This window comes from Sardina pilchardus, chromosome 8 (assembly GCF_963854185.1).
Source record: "Sardina pilchardus chromosome 8, fSarPil1.1, whole genome shotgun sequence".
NCBI classification, from domain to species: Eukaryota; Metazoa; Chordata; class Actinopteri; order Clupeiformes; family Clupeidae; genus Sardina; species Sardina pilchardus.
In genome coordinates this window covers 13,012,324-13,034,399 of record NC_085001.1, presented here as the reverse complement: position 1 = coordinate 13,034,399, position 22,076 = coordinate 13,012,324, and the positions used below count along the sequence as shown (strand labels likewise).

At 47.2% G+C, this 22,076-nt stretch overlaps 1 protein-coding gene across 1 annotated transcript in view; it reads left to right on the top strand.

Annotated features, from left to right (window-relative positions):
* The window catches only part of sh2b3 (SH2B adaptor protein 3), a 38,611-nt gene that overhangs the window by 983 nt on the left and 15,552 nt on the right, over positions 1 to 22,076 (top strand). The window contains exon 2 of the mRNA XM_062542758.1: positions 6,841 to 8,010. Coding sequence (XP_062398742.1) covers positions 6,868 to 8,010 — 1,143 coding nt within the window. The 5' untranslated portion in view covers positions 6,841 to 6,867. The remainder of the gene's footprint in view (positions 1 to 6,840; positions 8,011 to 22,076) is intronic.

Here is a 22,076-nt window from a genome sequence, read left to right as displayed (position 1 = left end):
ATTCACACTAGGTCCGCTGGACCGGACCCGGGTTCGTTTGGGCCGATGGTTCGGTTGTTTTTGATAGTGTGAACGCAACCGTACCGAACTCGGGTGCGGACCCGGGACCGGACCCGGGTCCGCCTGAAAAGGTGGTCCCGGGTCCGGTTCGCTAGAACGCTGGAGCAGGTTGCTAAGCAAACGTTCTGAAGAATCTAAAGAATCTTTACCTTTGTCTTCTTCATTGCACTGCCTTTTGCTGTGTTGACAAGTGATATTTTGTAAACAGAATTCTGGAAGTTCGTGTTGCTTATGACGCAAACGGACCCGGGTCCGCAGACAAACATGTAATGTGAACACAGACCAACTACGGCAGAAGTAACCGCACTCGGGTCCGGTCCAGCTAAACGGACCTAGTATGAAAGCAACCTTATTGGCTTTGTTTACTTTAGACTCTATTTCCATGAAGACCATTTAGGGAGACCGTACATTTTGTTTACTTGTATTATAATTCAGTGAGTTGATTGTTAAAATGAACGCAATGCAGAACGTCTTCAACAGATACTCATGTATTCAGACACGTTCTCTTTTTTTTTTTTTTAGTGCAGTGGTTTTGTTCTAGACTAGCCTAGACGTAGATGACTGCCATTCTCTTCAAGCAGCTAAATAAGTTTTTTTTGTGTGTGAAATATTTTTCGTTATCGATTGGAGAAACCTGTGCACATGTCTCATTATGTGTTCTGGTGACCCTTTGATGTCTCGAAAATATCAGCTTTGTTGGGCACGACAGAGAGAGGTTAGTGTGTGCCCACTTGTCTGTGCTTGGCCATTTGTTGACACACCGCTTAATCCAGAGTCAGAAATGCGTGGGCTTACAATGGAGAAAGAGACTTTGTTCTGCTAGGCTGAACAGGCCGGGAGGTATTCACTGATGGTATACTAATTTGCGAAAGTCAGCAATAGACATTCTCATAGACTCATTTATTCGATGAGATTTATTCGACCCCCATCCGCCCCATCCTCCCCATGTATGGAATAGGTGTGGATGCTGTGCAGTAAACCTATAGGTTAAAGATTATATCGTGCAACTGTAAATGCTTTGGTGTCCTGCTGTCTCTCTGAGTAATACATGGATGCTGTGTAGAGATTGTGTTCGCTAACGTGTCCTCTTGTGAGGGTATCAGAGCTTTCTTTCAAAATTGATGCCTTTATTGACCACATGCAACTCAATCCTTCAGTCATCTTTTTAGGTTGTGCCCTATGCTGACTTTCATAGGATCTGTAGTTTATTTGCTGTGATGGAGAGGGAGAATATAGGCCACAAGGTTGTACACAGAGATGAGCGGTCCCTCAAGAGCCCCCCAACTCATCTCCCATCTATGTGGAGCAGTGTGTGAAAATGTGTCAGAGTGATATCAGAGCCTTCCTGACCCTGCCTTAGTAGTGTGAAGAATGACAGCGTGACTTTTTTTTGTCTGCTGCTATGCTGCGACTGTGTGTGAGTGTGTGTGTGTTGTGGATTTCTTTACCCAGGGAAGTGAACTTGTTATGCTGGCATGCCGGCTTGAACAACTATTTTGTTTCTTCAGCCCCTGAATTTTAGCGGAATTTAGCAGTGATGTTGTGGATTTAGAACAAGTGGCGATGTGTTCTAAGGAATTTGTGGTTTGCCTCATGGAGCCATACCGTCTTTTTGGGTGGAGGCTATTTCACTTGCGCTGCAATGGATAGGCTATGCTTCCCTGTCAGGTTTTTATCATTGGATGGTATAAAAAGCATCCAATACAGTGTAGGCAAGGCCCCCCCCCCCACTTCTCCTGTATTCATTCAGCCTCATCAAGGCACGCTGATTGGAGTCAGTGCCGGGACCCTTATGTAAGGTGTGTGTGTGTGTGTGTGCTGTGACGTTGGGTATGACAAAATGTCTTTCTTTGTGAATGAGCTGACACTGAGAAGATGCGAGTGAGCATGGGCCCGTGCCAACAGGCCCGGGGAAAATTACAGGCCTCTGATGTCAGCGTGGCAGTCTGCTTCATTCCTATCTTTGTGTGTGCTCTGTTATGTTTTGTCTGGCTTTGAACAACTTCAGAAGGCTTGTATTTCAGTAGAGCTTTAATAGTAGAGAATTGACACTAATGCTAGAGGTGTTGTGTGTGTGTGTGTGTGTGTGTTTTGTGTGGAGAGGAAGAGAGGACAGAAACAGTGGTACACTCTCATACAGGAAGTGGCTTGGCAGAGAGCAACAGAAACACACACACATGCATACACGCACACACACATGCATACTCGCGCACACAAACACACACATACTTTGTTCTAGACTGTCCTATACCGTAACAAAAATGCAGATGGGTGCCCTGGCCTACAAGGTATGTTATTTTTAATTGCACAGCTCTTCTGATTTATCATCTGATATTGATTCAGCTGTCTACCATTAGAGGTCTCAGCTTTTTTTAATATCTATGACACTTTCCCCTTGTCCTTTTAGTTGAAATGATGGGTGCAGTCCCTCGTGTTCTGATTGTGTTTGTGGACAGTAGAACCTGAGATTTAAAAACGGGTTGCTTTCTGTTTTGTGTTAACAAGTCACAAGTCACAGGCCACACTCCTCTCTGCACCTTCCTCTGGCTGAAAACTCAGGAAACTGAGCCTTTTTACACTCCCCAAGTGGAGTCGAGACAGAATCGCTCTCATTGTGTGGCGAGACTGCCCATGTACGAGAGCACTCTGGGACAATAATGGACATAAACAAAGGCTGGACAATGTCAGAGTGGAGATTGCGGAAACAGGGCGCTGGTATTTAAGTTTTGCCCAAGGGTGTTCACAGTAAGGTCTTGACCTATAACATATTTAAGTTTTGCCCAAGGGTGTTCACTGTAAGGTCTTGACCCCTGCCTTGTTTATTTTTCTTTGTTTCTTTTGTTTTTAAAATTTGAAATGTAGCCCATATTTTAAGTTTAATGTATTTCAGAACATACTGACTACCATACAATAATTTCTCGACTATCTTTTAAAACTTTTATTAGACGACCTGTTGAGGCTTCTTGGCTGTGTGATTTCAAATGGGAAGAAAGTTGTGTGTGTGTGTGTGTGTGTGTTTACTAAGAGGTGAACATCCTGAAAATGCTCCCCATATTAAGCGTTAACCCTCAGTGACTTTTGTCATTCTTGCTCCTCTCACCAACTGAAGTAACACTGTCCGCAAAATTCGCAGTTAGATCCTAAAAAGCTTCCCAGTTTGACCATAACTTGCAGCCCCTTGTCTGTGACCTGTTTCTCATTTTAAAATGCAGTCGCGGTGCAGCGGTTGTCTCTGGTGAACTCGCCGTGGTGAAGTGTCTCATTTCGGTTGAGTCACTCCACTGTTTGAGCTGGCCATTAGGTGCTCTCTAAGAGTCAATGGGCCGAAAGGCCTCGTCCCGTTTGGAGTGAGTTTGAGCTGGTTTGCCGGCACTGGGCAGGGCTTCCTGTCTCTGACGGCAGTGCCTGTGCGAGGGCTGTTTGGCTGCAGCGTTTATTTCTTCCCACTGCTGCTTCTTTCTTCGAGCCCCTCGCGGCAGGATGAAATTTATTCCCCTTGCTCACGCGGTCTGTCTGTTCCCATTTTTCTTCATCGGCGATGGGCGCAGACGTTTGGTAAATACAACGTCATATGACAATGTTTAAAACTTAATACGGATTAGTTTTAGAAATTTTTTGGGGTTTTGTGTCATTCACAAGCTCTTGCTTAAGTATGAATGAGATGATTCATGCTACCAGTGTATTTACACATACGCGCACACACACACACACACACACACACACACGCACCAAAGCCGTTACGAATTCCTGGAGAGCACCACAAGAATGCAGTCTGAATTGAATCAGGCCCTCAGATGTGCTGTCTCAGATCTGTTGGATGACTAATAGCTACACTCTCTGTGGTGCTTCAAGTTGGTGAGATACGACATGTGAGAGAGAAGAGGAACAGTGAGTTGTCACAGATTTTTGACTCCGAACAGATTTATTGCATCAGCTGCACAGTGACTTCTGACAGGGATGCGTGTGTCTGTGGCTGCAGGGTGCGTCAGACACGCACGCACGCACGCACGCACGCACGCACGCACGCACGCACACACACACACACACACACACACACACACGCACGGGCAGTTGATCTGGCACAAGGCCTATCAGTGAGGAGAGGTTGTCGACTGTGAATAAGCTGGTGTTGTTTGCTGAGTCCTTGAGAGTGGTTTGTGATGTCCGTCCGCCCAGATAGGGAGTCAGGGGGCCGTGCAAATGCGATGCCCACTCATGCAGACGGAGGGTCAGCCACCGACCACCTGCACCACGAGTTCAGCTGGAAACGCTGACGCCTGTTGCTGGTTTTCTTTGCCGCAAAACTATTTGAGCTCTTTCGAAGGCTTAGAATTTGTTTACTTTTGTTTACTTTTTTTGTACAGGGTTCATCGCGAGCTAAACAAGGCCTCACTGCTGAATGGCTACTGACTGTTAAGACCGGCGCCCACTGTGACAGCGGTAGACAGCCGTTCAGCCGTGTGGGCTTGACGCACAGGATTTTAGAACAGTTTTCTAACCCTGTGCGTTTCTAGTGGGCTTCGCTCCGTTAAAAACAATTGAGTTCAAATTGTTTTTCTTGTCGCGTCGAGTCGCGTACGTGTCTGGTGGGCGCCGGCCTTTAATGTTTCGTCACGCTTTTACGGTATAGTTGCACAGCGGTTGTCGGTGTGTTGTTAGTTTGTAGTAAAATGGAGCGCGCAAACGGAGCTCTCGCTCCCCTCTCTGTCTCCGATTGTGGTGACTCATCATACAGAGGGACAAGGGAACATGGTGTGGTGTGTGTGTGCGCAGATATCGCCTTCAAAGATATAAATAGGACCACCCTGACAGGAGCTCCACCACTATAGATAATGCGCTCCCTGACATGCTGATGGGGACACGTGTGTGTGTGTGTGTGTGTATGTGTGCACGTCTTTGTGTCAGTTATCTTGTCAGACCTAGTTTTCAAGACTGGCCACCTTACATCGTAGTGTTTCCGGCAGTCAGTGAGTGTGAGTGTGACTTGACCGTGACCGGTAGGTGATTTCTTTTGAGGATGAGGTGTGTGTGTGTGTGTGTGTGTGTGTGTGTGAGAGAGAGAGTGTGAGCGAGATGGCATCACCATGTGCTGAAAAAAGCCCTGAGGTGGCACGGTGGGAGCGAGCGGAGCTGGGGGAGGAAGTGACCTCAGCAGCGCTGGATCCTGCTGAGTCATCGGCGGGCTGGCAGCGCTGATAGAAGCCGTGACCCAGGGGGCCAGAGAGAGGGGGGCAGGACAGCCAGCAGCGGGCGCGTGCACACCAGGGGAAGGAGCACCGGAGCGAGGCTGTTCAGCTGCGGAGGGAGGGGAGGCGGTGGTGGTGGTGGTGGGGGGGTGGGGGGGTGGCGTAGGTGGTGGGTCACAGTTGCGTCGACCACTCGTTCCCACATGCCAAACAAACCCTAGTCTGCTCTGAAAAGCCAAATGTTACATGGATTCCCTTTTTATTTAGGTTACCACTTCCCCTCCAAAGATAACAAGGGCCCTGTTGCATGCTGGGTAAGACAGCCCCCCCTCCGCCCTGCCCCCACGAGAATTCTGCGGTTTTTGCGATCTGTCGCAAGCTTGTGCGTCTGCCTGGTTTTGTAAAAGCTCCCCTGTCATGCAAGGAGGATGAATGGGGAGGGTTGCATGTGGCCGTTAGAACCGAGGGCTTCCGCGAAAGTTCAGCCATTTTTGTTTTTTTACGGGTTTTTCAAGCTGTGTTAAAATGCAAACAGACAGTCTGAAAATTCTTAATTGGGAAGCGTGTTTTACTGGCAAGTTCCAGATGAAAGCGGATGTGGCGAGATGAACGCGGAACAGATTGGTTCCAGTCATGCCTGCGCCCTGCTCGTTACAAAAGGAATGTTTGTCTCTTGCTTGCTTGCGCAGGTGTCTGCTGGGATGCGGAGGGGGGGTGATCTCATAGCTCGAGCCCTTGCTCGTCGTGACTAACCCGGCCTCAGAGGAAGCGGTGGCCTCCTCTCCAGGAAGAGTGTTTGAGACGACTATGATTACTGGAGATGTTGTTCTCCTCGTCCAGTCTGGTTTTAAAGCATTTCGATGTTATTGAAGTTGAAGCCTAATGTGGGCGGCTATTGCAAACGTATCAAAATGGCTGTAGTGTTATCATGCATCAGGCTTTGCTGAAGGACTAAAAATATCTCTGGTCCTCATCCCCGAGGAGCTTTGATTTCAGTAACTGAATGTAACCTCAGGAGCAACAACAAAAAAAAAATTGTTTCACACCTCATTTCATACTCCCAGAAAGGCAACCAGCCATCAAAGTAGCACTCGACATCCCCTCAACATTTCTGTTAAAAACATATTTAGGCTAATAAATATTTAACAAATAATTTTTGGTCATAGCTAATTTGTATCTAAAGCAATGAAGACTGGTCTTTGTCGTTCTATATCTCGGGAGGCAGGGCAGGGTGGCAGGGTGAAACATCCGTCTCAATGAGGAACTGATGATGATAATAACAATAGTGCTTACTCATTATAAGTAGCTAGCTCAGCAGTTAGCAGTTCTCAGTTCTCCCTTCTGACAAAGTGATGCATGCTTTCAGCTATTTCTATTGTAGCTCATATAATCAATGATAATCATCTGGACAACAGTTTATACAATTGAGTGGAGTTCTCAGGGAGTTGTTCCGTAGAGATCATGATTCAAATGTACTCTTCCTCATTTTTAGATGTTTTCATTGTTTTGTAATGTCCAGTATGTTTGTGAAGGGGGCGAAAAAGACTGTGGTTGTGACCTCTGCTTTCTCCTCTCTCTCTGTCCCGTTGCCCAGTGATCCTCAGCTGTGCTGGTTACTGCAATGAATGGTAACACTATCCATCAGGCACCGCCGACGACTTCCGCTGTGCACACCTGTGGCTGGAGGGAGTTCTGCGAGTTGCATGCCAGCGCCACGGCCCGGGAGCTCGCCAAGCACTACCGGCGCTTCGCCAGCGAGTGTCCGGAGCAGGATGTGGTCCCGCCGGACAGCTTCTCGCGGCAGTTCAGCGACGTCTTCCAGCAGCACTTCTGCCTCGAGGTCGCCAAGCAGAGCCCCGCGTCGTCGTCGCCGCAGAGCCCCGGGCCGCCGGCAGTCCCGCCGTCGCCGCCCCGGCTGTCGGCCATGACGGGCCGCCTCCGCATCACCTCCTTCTCGGGCGCGCTGGACTACCGGGAGGCGGGGCGGCCCGGCGTCGGCGGCGGCGTGGGCGGGGTCGGGGTCGGGCCGGGGGGCCTGCTGGCGGTGCGGAGCCCCAAGCCGGAGCCGGAGTCGCTGGGCGTGGCGCTGCAGCTGGAGCAGCCGCTGAGCCGCTCGTGCGCGCCGGCCGACACTACCGGCGCCACCACCACCACGGCCGCCCGGCCCCCGCGCCGCCACAGCCTCGGCCAGGATCCGGCGTCGGCGTCGGAGCGCCGGGCCGCCTCCGAACGGTACACCCCGCCCCCGCGGCACGCCGCCCACGGCCCCGCCTCGGACGTCACGCACTTTTCCAGCCAGCTGCGCCAGAGCGTGCGGCGGATCTTCAAGAAGCGGCCGCAGCCGGCGCCGGACGAATCCGCCGTCACTCTCCCCTCTTCCTCCTCCTCCGAGGGCGGCTCGGGGGACGCTTCGAACAGACCGGCGGGCGTCTCTCCGATGCCCGCCGATGGCCCCCTGGCGCCTCCGGCCGCGCACAACCTCACGCTGCAGGCGGCCCCCTCGGCGGCGAGCACCACACACACCTCGACCTCGACCTCGACGACGTTCCTGTGGGGGCTGGCCAGCAAGCTGCGGGGGCCCAGCGTGCGGAAGCGGGCCGAGGTCAGGAGCACGTGCAAAGAGGGGCAGCTGAGGTACCTGCTGGTGAACGACACTATCTCGGACTCGCAGCCGCGCTGGCAGCGCTGCCGCCTGCTGGTGAGGAGGACCAACGAGCGCCCCGCTCCGGAGAGATACCAGCTGGAACTCTACGACCCTCCCAAGGTAAGCTTGTCGGACAGTAAATCTGTCCGTTCATCTGACTGGAAGCAGAATACACTAAAACTAGGATTAGGATTTTCATGAAATTTGCTGTGAGGGCCAAGGACCAACCTGTTAAATTTGCAGATCCTGCTTGACAATTGTTTTTATTATTATTTTTACCTCTGCCAAGGACGTTATGTTTTCATCGGGATTTGTTTGTTTGTTTGTCTGTCTGTTTGTTTGTTTGTTCGCAAAATAGCTCAAAAAGTTACGGCTGGATTTCGATTAAATTTTCAGGGAAGGTCTGACATGACCCAAGGAAGAAATTGTTATTTCTGGATCCAGGAGACAGTTGTGTTTTAGATTTTTTAATTATTTCATTTTATTCATTGTTTTATTATTTTTTAGCTTGGCCGCATCGAGACATACAGTTTGGCCATTGCGGCGGCCTGTTCTTTCCATCGAGTTGTAAATGGGTTCAGTGTTCTAGTAGTTTGTTTCACTGGAATTACACGAGAGTTTGACATTGTTTTGACGTGATCTTTTCTTGGCAGACATTTAAATCAGCTGCAAACGTTTCAGCAAAGAAACAAACGGTCGAGTGTTGATAGATCTCGCTGGTGTTTGCTCGCTATCTGCATTCATGTTAACCTTTGCTGCCAAACAGTGGTGATGAGGTTTGTCTGTGAGTTTGCTTAACGTAGGACAGCAGGAACGGAAGAGAAGCATCTGTTCTCGCTGATCAGACTGTATCCATGTCCTCCCGTGAGGCGTCGACTTTGGGCTTTAAGTTGTGTCTTCAACGTTTTCTCGACGTTTGTTCCACTTTGCTGTCGATGTCTCTGCTTGGCTGCGTGGACGTTTTTTTAGGCCGGTGTTGCTGGTCCATTGAAGCGGTCAATGGAGCGGCCTTCGCACTCTGGAGAAAGTGCTCCACTATTGACGCTGCAATTGGCTGCCGAAGAATCTTGGCAGGGAGGCGTAGAGCAACAGGGAAAGACCTTAAAAGGAAGGGTTACAGTACAGTAGAGCGTGGTGTGGTGTGGTGTGGTGTGTGTGTGTGTGTGTGTGCGCACACATACACTCTCTCACACTCACACATTTACACACACACACACACACACACAGCACATATACATACTCACACATAACATATTCAGGCCCATGCACATACTGTACGTGCATACATACATGCATACATACTCCCACATAAACCTATAGGTTGCTCACTTCTCCTTTCAAATCTCCTTTCCACTCACTTACAAACCACACTTAACCACTTTGTATTGAGTTTTCATTTGCAATTCAGTTGCACATTGAAATTCATATTGTGACTGTGTGTGTGTGCTTGAGTTAGTGTGTGTGTGTTTGTGGATGTGTGTTTTGGACTGTCCTCTGTCAGTTCACAGCAAAAAGCTAGAAGAAGGGAAGCATTGAAACTGAATTATGTGTGCACTGCTGTGTATTTTTGTCCTGTATGGCCCCTATTTCTGAGGGTGGTGGAGGGGTGAGAGAAAGAAGAGCAATACAAGAAGTGTTTTGGTCTGTGATTGTGTTGGGAGCACACACACACACACACACACACACACACACACACGTGAGCGCGCCCCCCCCCCCCAGCACTGCCTGTGGTGCAGCTGCTTCAGCAGATGTTGAGAAGCGTAACTGGATGCTGCCGGACCCTTCAAATAGAACAGCATCGCGTCGCTGTCGTTTTTTTTTTTTTTTTTTTGCAGAAGGAGGAAGCTGTCTGCTGGCTGATAATTTCCTAGTGTGAGAAAGTCTTGTCGCAGGGAAGTCCTAACTTAAAGAACAGCGTGTGTGTGTGTGTGTGTGTGCAGCAGATAGATGCCCTAGATTGGGCCTATCTGCAGTCAAGATTACTCAGAAACGCCGGTATTGTTATCGGCATTCTCCTCAAAGTGAAGCTGCCGAGTGTGAGCTAGTCAGCCTGGCTCGTGTCCTCTGGCGTCTTTTGCACTGGGAGAACGTCACGAGCTTGCGCACATTAAGTTCACGCTGGGCAGCGGCAGAGCTATGCTCGGACGTCACGGCTGCCGTGCCATCGAGGAAACGAGAGGGGACGTGGCCAGACAGTATTTCTCGTCGGCCTCCGTGTACCCCCGACAAGATTAAATTGTCACACTTGGATGTGCGTGCCGTGCATGTTTCAGAAAGGTGGTTTTGAAACGGGTTTCGCTTCTTCTGCTTTCTTTCAGAATCATTTGCCAGGAATTCGACTTTAAATGTGGCGTGACAGTACAATCTTTTATAAACTCTTTCTTTTAATGCAGTTCTTAATAGCCCATGTTTCCTCAGGGTTTCCTGTGTCTCTGAGTGTGTGTGTGTGTGTGTGTGTGTCTCTGTGTGTGCATGTGTGTACGCGTATGTGAGAGAGAGACCAAATTGAGAGAAGAGAGAGGGGAGAAAGAGAGAGAAAAGACAAGAGAGAAAAGAGGGAGAAAGAAGAGAAGAGAAAGAAAAGCCTACCACCACACCATACATCCTTTTTATCACAAAAAGATCTGACTAGCCCCCCCCCCCCCCCCCCCACACACACACACACACACACTCTACCCCACACCCCCATCTGTTTCTTTGAGCCTTGACTGGGCGCATTCTATTTTCTGTTCCATAATTGCCACCAGTGTGATGGAAAATATTTCTAATTCTACCAAACCGCATCCTTCCAGCTGGTCTGCGTTACAGCCACACTCTGCAGGCTTGCACAGACTCTCACGCTGGGCCGTGGCCCAGGCTGGTACACAGGCTGTCCAAGGCCCTCAGTGTCCTCAGTCTAAGTCAACTAACTAACATGCTGCCTTTTTTTTTGCCCAGCAAAAGTGCTGGATTCCCTGGAACCAGGGCCCGAGATATTTGCAGAAATAGATGAAGCACTGTAAAGGAAGAGAGGGAGGGGACAAAAGTGTGTGTGTGTGTATTTGTTGAGTTCGTGTTTCTGTGTCTTAATAACAGAAATGTGGATTAGTATGCTCAAAAATGGCGAAAAAAAGATAATGCTGGTCAAACATGGGATGTGAAAAACTGAGGTTCCTCTAGAGCAAGTCTTAAGACGTAGTCTGCTAGCGAGTTCTTCTGCTTTGGAGTACAAAACCAAAGTCGTTTTGGATGACTTCAAAGGCTCTCTGAATCACTCGTTCTGCTGGGCTGGGATGCGAGGCAGCTGCACTGTATGAGATTCTGTTTGAGAGAGCCTTCCAGAGAGCTCAAGCTATTTTGGCCCCCACTTTAATATCTTTTATCTCACAGGTGTTCTAGCAGTGAAGCGTAATGCACAGATAGACTAAATGCCCTCTATGCCTTTACCCAGTGCTTCATTTAGTATCATTTGTGAGGATATGAGCTAAAACCAATTCTGCAAAAAAACGGACTAATTAGAAATGATTGAAAAATAATGACGAATCTGCAATTAATAGGCTAATGCTAATTTCTGAACTTCATCGTTTCACATTCAGATTGGCCCTCAACGCTAGACTCTCCATAATTTAGTTTCAGTTTCTCTGACACATTCAGAAAACGGCATTACCTAATCAAGAGAACTGAAAGGTGTTGTACCCTGTGATATAATAAATTCCACATTAACTTCCTTCTCCGTTTAGGCAGAGCCCTGTTTGGTGCCTTTGAACCCACTTGAGGGAATTTAATTCCAATTAGCTAAATTCAATTTGGCTCCACTGCTCTCGCACAGACTCACAGAGACGGTCGGGAAGCTGTGTGGAACAGTTTGGCCCTACTAAGAAGCAGAAAAATATCCAATGCCTCCCCTGTTTTTTTCCAGTATGATTATTTCCCAGATAATTTTTGACGCAACCATACCACATAGGCTTCAGAAAAATTGCAATGCAAAGTTCCAAAAATTGTTTTAAGAATGCATAGATAGAAAAAAAAAAGAAGTTTATTCACATGCAGATCTGAGTAAATTAATCTACAAGTCATAGTGCCTTTAAAGTTTTGTTTAGGCATTAAGCTGTTCTTCAGAGCTGAAACTTTATGAAAATGGTGCTTGTCAATTATGACACGGAAAGTGACACTTTGTGGTTGCTTTCGTCTTGTCCATCAAAAGCAAAAAAAAAAAAGAGCAAGTTCTGTTGGGCTCGTGTAGCTTTTCTCAAGAGTCGCTCGTCACATCTGTAGGATCAGAAAGGGGTTTGAAGTGGTTCAGTGCGCTAGCTTACGCAAAAATATCTGTGATAGTCGCTCAGCTGGTGTAAAAAAGACGTGTGTGTGATGTGTGTTTTTGTGCCGTTCTTTATGTGGGAGGCCAACTGTTTGGGGTTGGGTAGTCAGTGTGTGTGCCTGTTGTTGTTCTCTGTTGTGTTTAAACAGTATCATGCATAGTTGGTGATGCAATAATGTGTTGCATTCTTGTGCTCATCATTGTGTGTGTGTGTGTGTGTGTTGTGTGTGTGTTGTGTGTGTGTTGTGTGTGTGTATTGTGTGTGTGTGTGTGTGTGTGTGTGTGTGTGTGTGTGTGTGTGCATGCATGCATGCGCATGCCCCTACTTTTACCTGTGAGCTTTGTGTGTGGGCACTGGTGATCGTGTTTGTATGCACAATTCGAGCGTACCTGACCTCGCTAAGCTACCCACGGAAAGCCCCTGTGCTCTCTCTCTCTGTCTCTCTCTCTCTCCCTCTCTCTCTCTCTCTCTGTATCTCTCTCTCTCTCTCTCTCTCTCTGTATCTCTCTCATTCTCTCTCTCCCCCATCTATCTCTGTTTCCCTCCCTCTCTCCCTCTGCCTCTCTTGGTGACAGCCTGAGCTGTGGTTCACCGTCTCTAGTCCGTAAACAGGATGCACGCTCGACCTGGCTGAGTATCAATGCTGTTTGCAGTGTCAGTGAAGGCACTCACACACTCTAACACGCTCACTCACACTCACACTCACTCATTCACTCATTCACTGCTGCACTCCTGCATGCACTCTCTCTGTCTCTCCCTCTCTCTCTCTCTCTCTTTCACACACACACACACACACACACACACACACACACACACACACACACACACACACAACCAACCATGGTCCTCCTAAGCTGGCAGCTCCTATGAGATTAGTTATCTTCACAGCATCGCCGGCCCTTTGGAGTTTGGAGGGCGCCTGTTGTTTTAGGAGCCATGGGCAGAGGCCGAAAAAGTGCAGAGCTTTCTCTGTGTGTGTGTGTGCGTGCGCACGTGTGTGCGAGTTTATCTGTTGAAGGGCAGTGGAACCCTTGTACAAGCTTTTTTTGTCAATATACTATAGAAGTACTAGTACAACTAGTAGAAGCTGACTGCATTTGCAAACATGCATGCAGACAGACTCTCTCTCCTCCCAGAATTTGCATAGCTAATTGGACTACTACTGCGTGAACTGTACCGAGTCCTTTGCAATGCCATCATTTAGTTTGGATGAATCTGACTTCTGTGCATCCTAGGATGTGCGATGCAGTGGTGATATATAGCGAGCTAGCGGTTAGCACGGGCTCTGTCCCACTGCGAACAGATAAGATGCTGGCTAGATTACTGTGAATTGCCCTGTGCCTGTGTTCCATGAATGGCCTACCCCTTTACTTTGCATCAGCAACATCTGAACTGTGTACACACACACACACACACACACACACACACACACACACACACACACACACACACACACACACACACACACACACACACACACACACACACACACACACACACACACACACACACACACACACACACACACACACACACAGAACCGAGACCTGAAGCTTAGGGTTCCTGAGACAGAAGAAACAGGAAGCTGTATTTTTTTTTTTGCTCTCTCTCTCTGCTCCCCCCCCCCACCTTTGCCTCTTTTCTTTTCTCTTTTTATTTTCTCAGTAAGCGTCGGGCCTCACAACGTTCTGTGAAATTGCGGTCACGCTTTCGAGAGCACCGCTGAAAGGTCAGACTGATTGACATTTCACTACAGTATTTCACGTGGCGAGATGGCAAAGGGGAAGGGGAGGGTAAAAATATATAATGCCATGTTTATAAAAAAGCAACCATGACAGAGATGCGAAAGTCCTTCACACCAGCATGGCCAGCCGCTATCTGATGGTGGTGGGGGCAAAGCTAAGAGAGCACTAAAGTGGCGCAATGACACTGTCAGGTTTTTTTTCTTCTTCTTTTTTTTTTGTTTATTGTGGTATTAAACAGCCAGCATCTGTTCCTAGAATGAGTGGTGAGTGATATTGAGAGGTGAACACGCTCTCATTTCAGGTGTCGCTGAAAAAGAGAGGTGAGTGAGTGAGTGTAATCAGCCCAGAGGTGTCAATGCTCAGCCCTCATCTGATGCTAGTGTCACGACACAGGATATTGTACTACGCAGATAGTATACCGTAACAAGTTCATTGAAATGCAGTTTGTAATGGCCTCTTAGAAATGGTTATGAGTGCTGTCAGTTGAGTATCCTACGTGTGGCCGCTGGGTCTATCAGATGTTCCATGTGTTAGTATACTCCATACTTATGTTAGTAACTACTGACAAGCGGTCTTCAACACAAAACATGCATGTCTCTCTGTCAAGGTATTGAACCACTTTTTGCTAAATTGAGTGTTGCTGTAGCCATTGTTTCATAGGTTACTTTTGGGATGAGGATAGTGACTTGGACTAGTGACTGTAAACGATTCCAGTTTGTCAACCATGAAATGAGTTCGAGAAGAATTGTTGATCAGTGTTTATCAAATCCCAAAATAAGGTCATCATGTCATGATGTTGTTTTGCCAACACTCCATTATTCAGTTTGCAGTCATGGAGTAGTTAAGAAAAGGACATTTATTCAATGGAAAGAAACAAACAACATGTTTAAAGCAACACTTATGAGTTGATGAACCACTGAAATGATTTTGGAAACATTATTTGAAGGAACAAAAAACTCTAACACTCGCTTTGCGGCCTTCTATAGTCTATAACCGCACTATGTAAGTTTATTACAGTAGATCGGGTAGCGGATGTAGTCCGATGGAATGAGACATAAGAAACTACAATTTTATCTTGCTTTGATGTCGCAATAAGTCATACGTTCATAAAATAATGCAACATACTCTATCTTGTATGTGGACATCATTATTTGCTGGATAAACAAATAGCGTACGTGCGACCAAGGAAAAGTGCTTTAGTGTTGCTTTAAGCAACCTACTTTTCTTAACTGCTACAGTAATTTCCTGTGTATTAGCTGCATTGTGTATAAGCCGCAGGACAGTGTTTTATGCCAGTTAATAGAAACAAAACCATATTAATACCATATGAACTGCCCTGTGTATTAACCTCATAGATCAGGGATGGGCAACTGGCGGCCCGCGGGCCACATGCGGCCCGCCTCCTCACTCAGTGCGGCCCGCGGATGATCATTTTTACTGTGATTAAAAATGCGTGTTTTTTTTTTTTTTACCGTACCGTCATTGTAATTATACTGTTCGCCGATAGATAGCGATAACCATCTTGGGCCCTCGGACCTTTACCATCGCTGAGGAAAAACAGTGCACACATAGAAGAAAAGTAGAAAATTCATTTAGAAAACCGTAGGCTACCTTTCAGTCAAAATCGGAAGCAGTGTCTGTTCATAGAATGGTAAGGCAAACCCATGTCAAGTTTTGCTAGAAACTATATCAGCCATGAAAGATTTAAACTTCAGTCGCCACTACACTACAACACCTTGCGAAAAGTGATCAGAAGTAGCCTGCCCTACACACACGGAGCTTCTCGGCCGCTGTCGTAGCCGACCTCAAATCAAAAGTAGGCTAGCCTACACTAACAATAGCGACTAATTGCGAGAACTACACAGGAATCCGTCTTTTGCTGTTTCGCTTGAGCTTGCCAAAGCAAAGAAGCTATATCAGATGGCGAAATTGTTTGGGTGCGTAGTGGAGGTAAAACCGTCGAAACGGTATATTTGTCCCGACGCACGGTGACGCGCATAATTGTTGACATTCTGATAATGTCGAGGGGGGGAGCTGAGACAAATCATGCATGACTGCAAGTAGGCCTAGGCCTACTGTAGCTTACTTGTTGGCGTTGGATGAGAGTACAGATGTGATGGATGTTACAGTACATGTTACATCTGTTGGCCTACTCTCATTATGGACGTTAGGGAATGTCTATAAATTCTTAAAAATGGAGTGGGAGCATAAATGCATTGAATATGAGGCTTGTTGCACTTCATGATGGGCCATTGTTTTTCAATTCTGTGCCATCATTGAATGGTGATTTATGTGAGCCCTTTGCACTGAAAATAATACTTATCACTGGCTGTAAAATATTTGTATTTGTTGTTAGGGAGTCTATGTAAAAAATGCATTTGAGCATGAAAATTGACATATTTCGTTCTTATTCAGAATTATTTTGTAGCATCAGATGTGTGGAAGTGCGCGGCCACATTTGGCCCTCTGATGGTGATGATAAAAAAATGTGGCCCTCTTAGTCATGAAAGTTGCCCATCCCTGTCATAGATGGTCAATCAATGATAGAAATAGACCTTGTTGCCAGTCTATTTGATTCATTGAATGATTCCAACCCAATGTTGGTTGCTATCATCTAACATAATCTTTACATTAACAATGTCTTGTAATTGTCATGTACAGTATGTTGAATTAATTTGGCGTTGGGCCTATGTGTAATACGGGCAGGTGAATGGAGTGCTTTGGTTGCAAAGCGTCTATCAGCAGTATCGTCTTTGTGCTTGTCTGGTCCTTTGTTTGTCCTTATGGTTAATTACGTGCAGTTTGAAGGAAGTGCTCTTTTTGAAATTGTCGGTCTCAACATTTTTGGTGAGGTTTCTTGGAAAGTTTGTGTCCGAGATAGCAAGAATCATTGCCCCATTTAGCTGAGGTCCTTCAAAATTCTTTGAAATGAGAAGTGGGTATAGAGGCCATTGGTTATTGCAAGGCCAGATCTGTAGATCAGAAAGATGTGACCACTCTGGGACAAGTAGATAGCAGGGACGTTGCTTTTAGAAACATAAATGAAATCAGGAGAATCTTTATCAGTGTATCCTGTGAGTTGTTATAATAAATTGCATTTCGTTGTCTTTGTACTTGTACTCTGCACAATGACAATAAAGTTAAATCTAATCTAACCTAATCTAAACTAATCTAAAATGTTGTTATTTAAAGTCATTTGATATGAATGAATTAGTAAGCCCACTTTTCAATTCAATTGTTGTGACTGTTGTGCACTCATGATTAAACTGTAACCAGAAGAAAAGCACAACTTTCTCAGTAAATATCCTCAGACATGTTAATTGTGGCCTTACTGACTTTGCGTAACATAAGCCAATGCAACTAAATAAGTTGCACAAGCAAAGGTTACCAAAGGCTTACATGCGTTGCAGCAAGTTTAGGTCTTGTCTGACCACAGCTCATTCAGCTACGAATGCAAAAGCTGATTGCAGTAGCTACTCAGTCAAACATTTGCCATTTGAGATGGTATAAAGAGTTGTTAAATGGAGAATCACATTCTGATAGTGGTGGCTCATCGTGACCATAGATGAGGTCTGTGACTCATACGGTGGTACCCAGGAACCTGTTATTTTAGATTTTGGAAGAATTTCATTGCGAAATTGAATGGTGAGGTCTTGCATGTGTTTGTGTGACTGTGTTATTGCCAATTCCGGGGAAACGGTGTCGGCTCCTGTGAAGTACTGTAGCTATGACTAATGGCGAAACACACTTACGAGAGTGTGGCTAAAACTGCTCTGACTCGGCGCAAAAAGGGAAATGAGTGATTTACTGCTTGCCGTGCCAGAGTGTCTCAATGAACGGTGTGGTGTGTGTGTGTGTCTGTCTGTGTCTGTGTTTGTGTGTGAGTGAAGCATGTCAATGAAAGCACCATTCTTTTGCAACACACTTACTAAGTGTGCATACAACTTTGTGCTTAGGAAAAAAATATACACACACTTACACACAGAGACACACACACACACACACACACACACATGCACACAGAGATTAAGAAGCGTGCAAATATGTGCTCACTCACTTAGATATGTATGTAAATATACACACAGGATGTATATGGACTGAAATATTTGGGTGTGTCCTGTGTGCGTTTGAAAGAAGTCGCTGTGTTCTTTTTTAGAATTGTCAGTCTCTACATTTTTGGTGAGGCTTATACGAAGGGACATGTTTATTTTTGGATTAACAAGAATCATTGCTCCATACAGCTGAGGTCCTCTATACCCAATTCTCTGAAGTCATTGGGTAAATAGACCATTGGTTATTGCAAGCTAGGCTCAGTAGATCAGACATGCAAGCACTCTGAGACAAGAAGAAAGGAGGGTGGACATTGGTTTTGGAGACCTAAATGAGATCAGTGGATTTCATCAGTAATTTGAGTTGGTCTATGTGCACTTGCACATGCTGAGTTGAAGCACACACACACACACAGGATTGACTAAAATATTCTAGTAGATTTTTTTTTTTCCCCCTAATTCTGAGAAGTCTGACTAATGAGTCAACCTCACCAGATCCATGGTATGTACATGTAGTCACTGTGTGCGTATGCGTACGTGTGTGTGTTCACACCAGGAACCTCCCTAATGCAGGCCTACTGAGGAACTGCTACTCGCCTATCTTTCATTGTATCTTTCGCAGGATCGCCTTCACCTTGCTTGCTTCTTGTGTGAGGAATGGGTGCCACTTTTATTTTCCATTTCACTGAAATAGTTGCAGCGTGGCTGGAGGCAGTATGAACGCTCTAACCTGTTATCATGAGCCGCCGAAATGAAAGCGTATAGGTAACGCAGCCAACATGCACACGCCACTTTTAGTATTTTTTAAAAAAAAAATTTGGGCATTTTTTTGCCTTTGTTTGGACATGACAGTGAAGACAGACAGGAAGTGAATGGGAGAGAGAGACGGGGTGGGACCGGGACATGACCGCAGGTCGGACTTGAACCTGGGTCCCCCGTGGGTGCTACTAGGACCCATTCATGGTATATGGACGCTGTAGCCTGTTGCGCCACAGCGCCCACCAACACACGCCACTTTTCTGGTGTGAGTCGGCTGCAAGTTAGAAGCAGCTCTCCACTGGCTGCAGACGTTGTGGATCGGGAGTGGGCGGAGAGTGGGCGGGCTCCTCTGCATCCTCTAGCCCTGACCTAGCCTAGAAATCTAGACGCCCCTAGCGGCAGCAAATCTAATGGGCTACCGCGGTAGTCTGGCAACTCTCCGTTGACTTGGGAGCTGGGCTTTTGGCAGCGATCACCGAACCAATCACGTCATAGTGTATAGAGTCGGTGGCCGGGCTTAACATAGTGATGACTGACATGCGACCAGAAGTTGCGACCGTTAAGCATCCAGCTACTTTAAAACAAGAAGATGTTTTGTTTAGCACTATCCTTTCGCGTGGAGATGGAATTTGAAAGACAACCGTTTATCCCATCCCTCCGATTGAGCCCTGCTATGAGTTGCTAGACCCTACATCTTGCTGTGGGTCTAGCTCGTTAGGCTAGCCCTGACCAGCTGTTAGCATCCTCTGGGCCCCCACTTATGGGCTCATCCAGTCCAAAGATCTCAATACACCCCTCTTTATTACCGTAATTTCCCAACTATTAGCCGTGTCTTATACCTTGATTTTGCAAAATGTCTTAAGCTATGAGGTTAATACACTGGGACAGTTAAAATGGTATTAATATGGTTTTGTTTCTTTTACCTCGCATAAAACACTGTCCTGCAGCTAATACACAATACAGCTAATACACAGGACATTACTGTAATCTTTAAAGCTGGCCAGTGGTGCGCTCTCATATTTGTTGGTCATCATCTTAAGTGTTCATGACTCGACGCCGGTCGTAACACGTACAGGGCCGGATATTGGTCCTCGTTTTTGCCCTCTTCTACCTAGAGCCGGGTCAGTTGCGTTCTTGAGTTGTGGGGCTGAGCACAACGCATGAAGGAGGAAGTGGGAGTGGAGCATGCACACGCTAAACAAATCGGCCACAGATTGACAAACAAGCCAGGCGCATTGTGTACAGAAGAGGTAAATATTCCGGTCAGAAGATGCAGATGCGGACCGAGTTGTGTGTGTGTGTGTGTGTGTGTGTGTGTGTGTTTCTCCTTGTTTCCCGTAATGATGTCCTGACGAGGTCTTCTCTCTCTGTGTCTGTGACACTGACTCATTGGAATTTCGGTCCTTTAATTTAGATGCCGCCTCTCTCTCTCTCTCTCCCTCTCTCTCTCTCCCCCTCCCTCTCTCCCTCTCCCTCTCCTCCTGTACTGGAGGCCTCTGTCGAGAGGGGCCAACGAAAGAGAGGGAGCTGAGGGAGCGAACCAGTAAGTGAGCGAAGGAGCGACAGTTTGGATATTTACTCTTGTTGCTTTCCCTTCTCGAGGAGATTTTCAGTCATGATGATGTTGTCAGGTTCTGGGCGTGGTGCCCTCCCTGCGTGCCAGTTAGGCTGATGGCCGTCTCAAACCCCCACCTTCTCTCTCTCTCTCTCTCTCTCTCTCTCTCTCTCTCTCTCTCTCTCTCTCTCTCTCTCTCTCTCTCTCTCTCTCTCTCTCTCTCTCTCTCTCTCTCTCTCTCTCTCTCTCTCTCTCTCCCTCTCTCCCTCTGTCTCTCTCTGTCTCTCTCTCTCCCTCTCCCTCTCCTTCCCTCCCTCTCTCTCTCTCTCTCTCTCTCCTTCTCTCTCTCTCCTCTCCTCTCTCCCTATTTCCCTCTCTCCCTCCCTCTCTCCCTGTCCCTCTCTCCCTCCCTCTCCCTCTCCCTCTCTCTCTCTCTCTAGGGCTGCCTGAGTCGACCCATGTGGGCCAGGGCTGCCATTCCCCCTCAGAGGTGTTTAGACAGCAGGCTCCTCGATTGAACTCCCTCAGAAGGCCGTTCAGGCTAAGGCTCCAGGCTTTAGAGCAGAACCAGTCCGCTAACTACTTCAAAAGGCGTGCAATGCCAGTGAATCTTTTGAAAACACCCAAGACCAGCCCAGTTGGCACTGATAAAAAAGCCTGCTAACGTGTTGGTGTCTTCTTTTGGCAATGTAATTGGAGATGTCATGGAGATTTATGTGGTCTGTGTAGCTAGTGAACATGACGCTGTGTTTTATGTGTCCTTCATATTACCACACCATCAAAATCGATTTAAAGATGATCTCAAAGCTAGTAGCCTGTAAGAAAAATACCTCCAAAAATTGTAGACTGGACAAGCTAAATAGCTAACTGATAAGGAGTAAAATGACCTTAGCTACTGAATGAAGGAATGTTACTTTAACTAGGCTTGTGTTTGTGCTTCTTTGCTTGGAGTACATGTGTACCGGTCCTGGGACCATATGCTGTTGTGTTGTCACTTGTGGAAGCTATGATTTTGGAGTTGAAACTAGGCGCCCGGGGCATTTTAGGCTAAGCTGTCATTTTCAGCTGCAGTGGTGAAGTTGAAGTCGACTGCTGTGTTGGGCTGACGTTGGGGGCGTTTATGTTTCGCCTCACTGATGCGTTGGGCTGGTATTTACTGTAATCTTTAGAAGTTGTTTTTTTTGCTCTCGAGTTGCCTGGTTGACCTGGCGGCTGTGCTGTGGCAGACTCTCTTAAGTTTGGGCCGTTAACTGCGGATGACCGCGTCTAGGGCAGTCGGAGGAAATGCGGCGCTTCTGATTTGTGTGAGAGCGAGACCCACCTCTAAGCCCTGGGAGAGAAGTCGAGTCCTCGACTCGGACACGGCGACAGGGGAGCAGCCCCCCGTGTGACGGACATTCCACTGCGCTGACTGCAACACTCCCGGAGCTCGGGGAAGGTCGCAGGCGCAGGCGAGTGGCCGAACGGCAGAAGCAGAAACAGAAACAGAAGCAGAAGCAGAAGCAGAAGCAGAAGCAGAGAAACTTAACATCGGTGTGCTTTGCCGGACCTGCGCCTGACACAGACGTGTGACATGTATGCACATGTGCGCAGTGTGCACTCGTGAGACGCTGTCGCTGTCGCCGTCATGGCGGCGATGTCTGATTTGTGGCTTTGTGGCATTTCACCGGTGACATTTGTTTTTCTTCTCAGACACAAAGAATAGGCCCACAGAGTCTATCGATGTTGAGTAGTCATGCGCATGCGCGCTCGCGCACACATATGCACACACACACACACA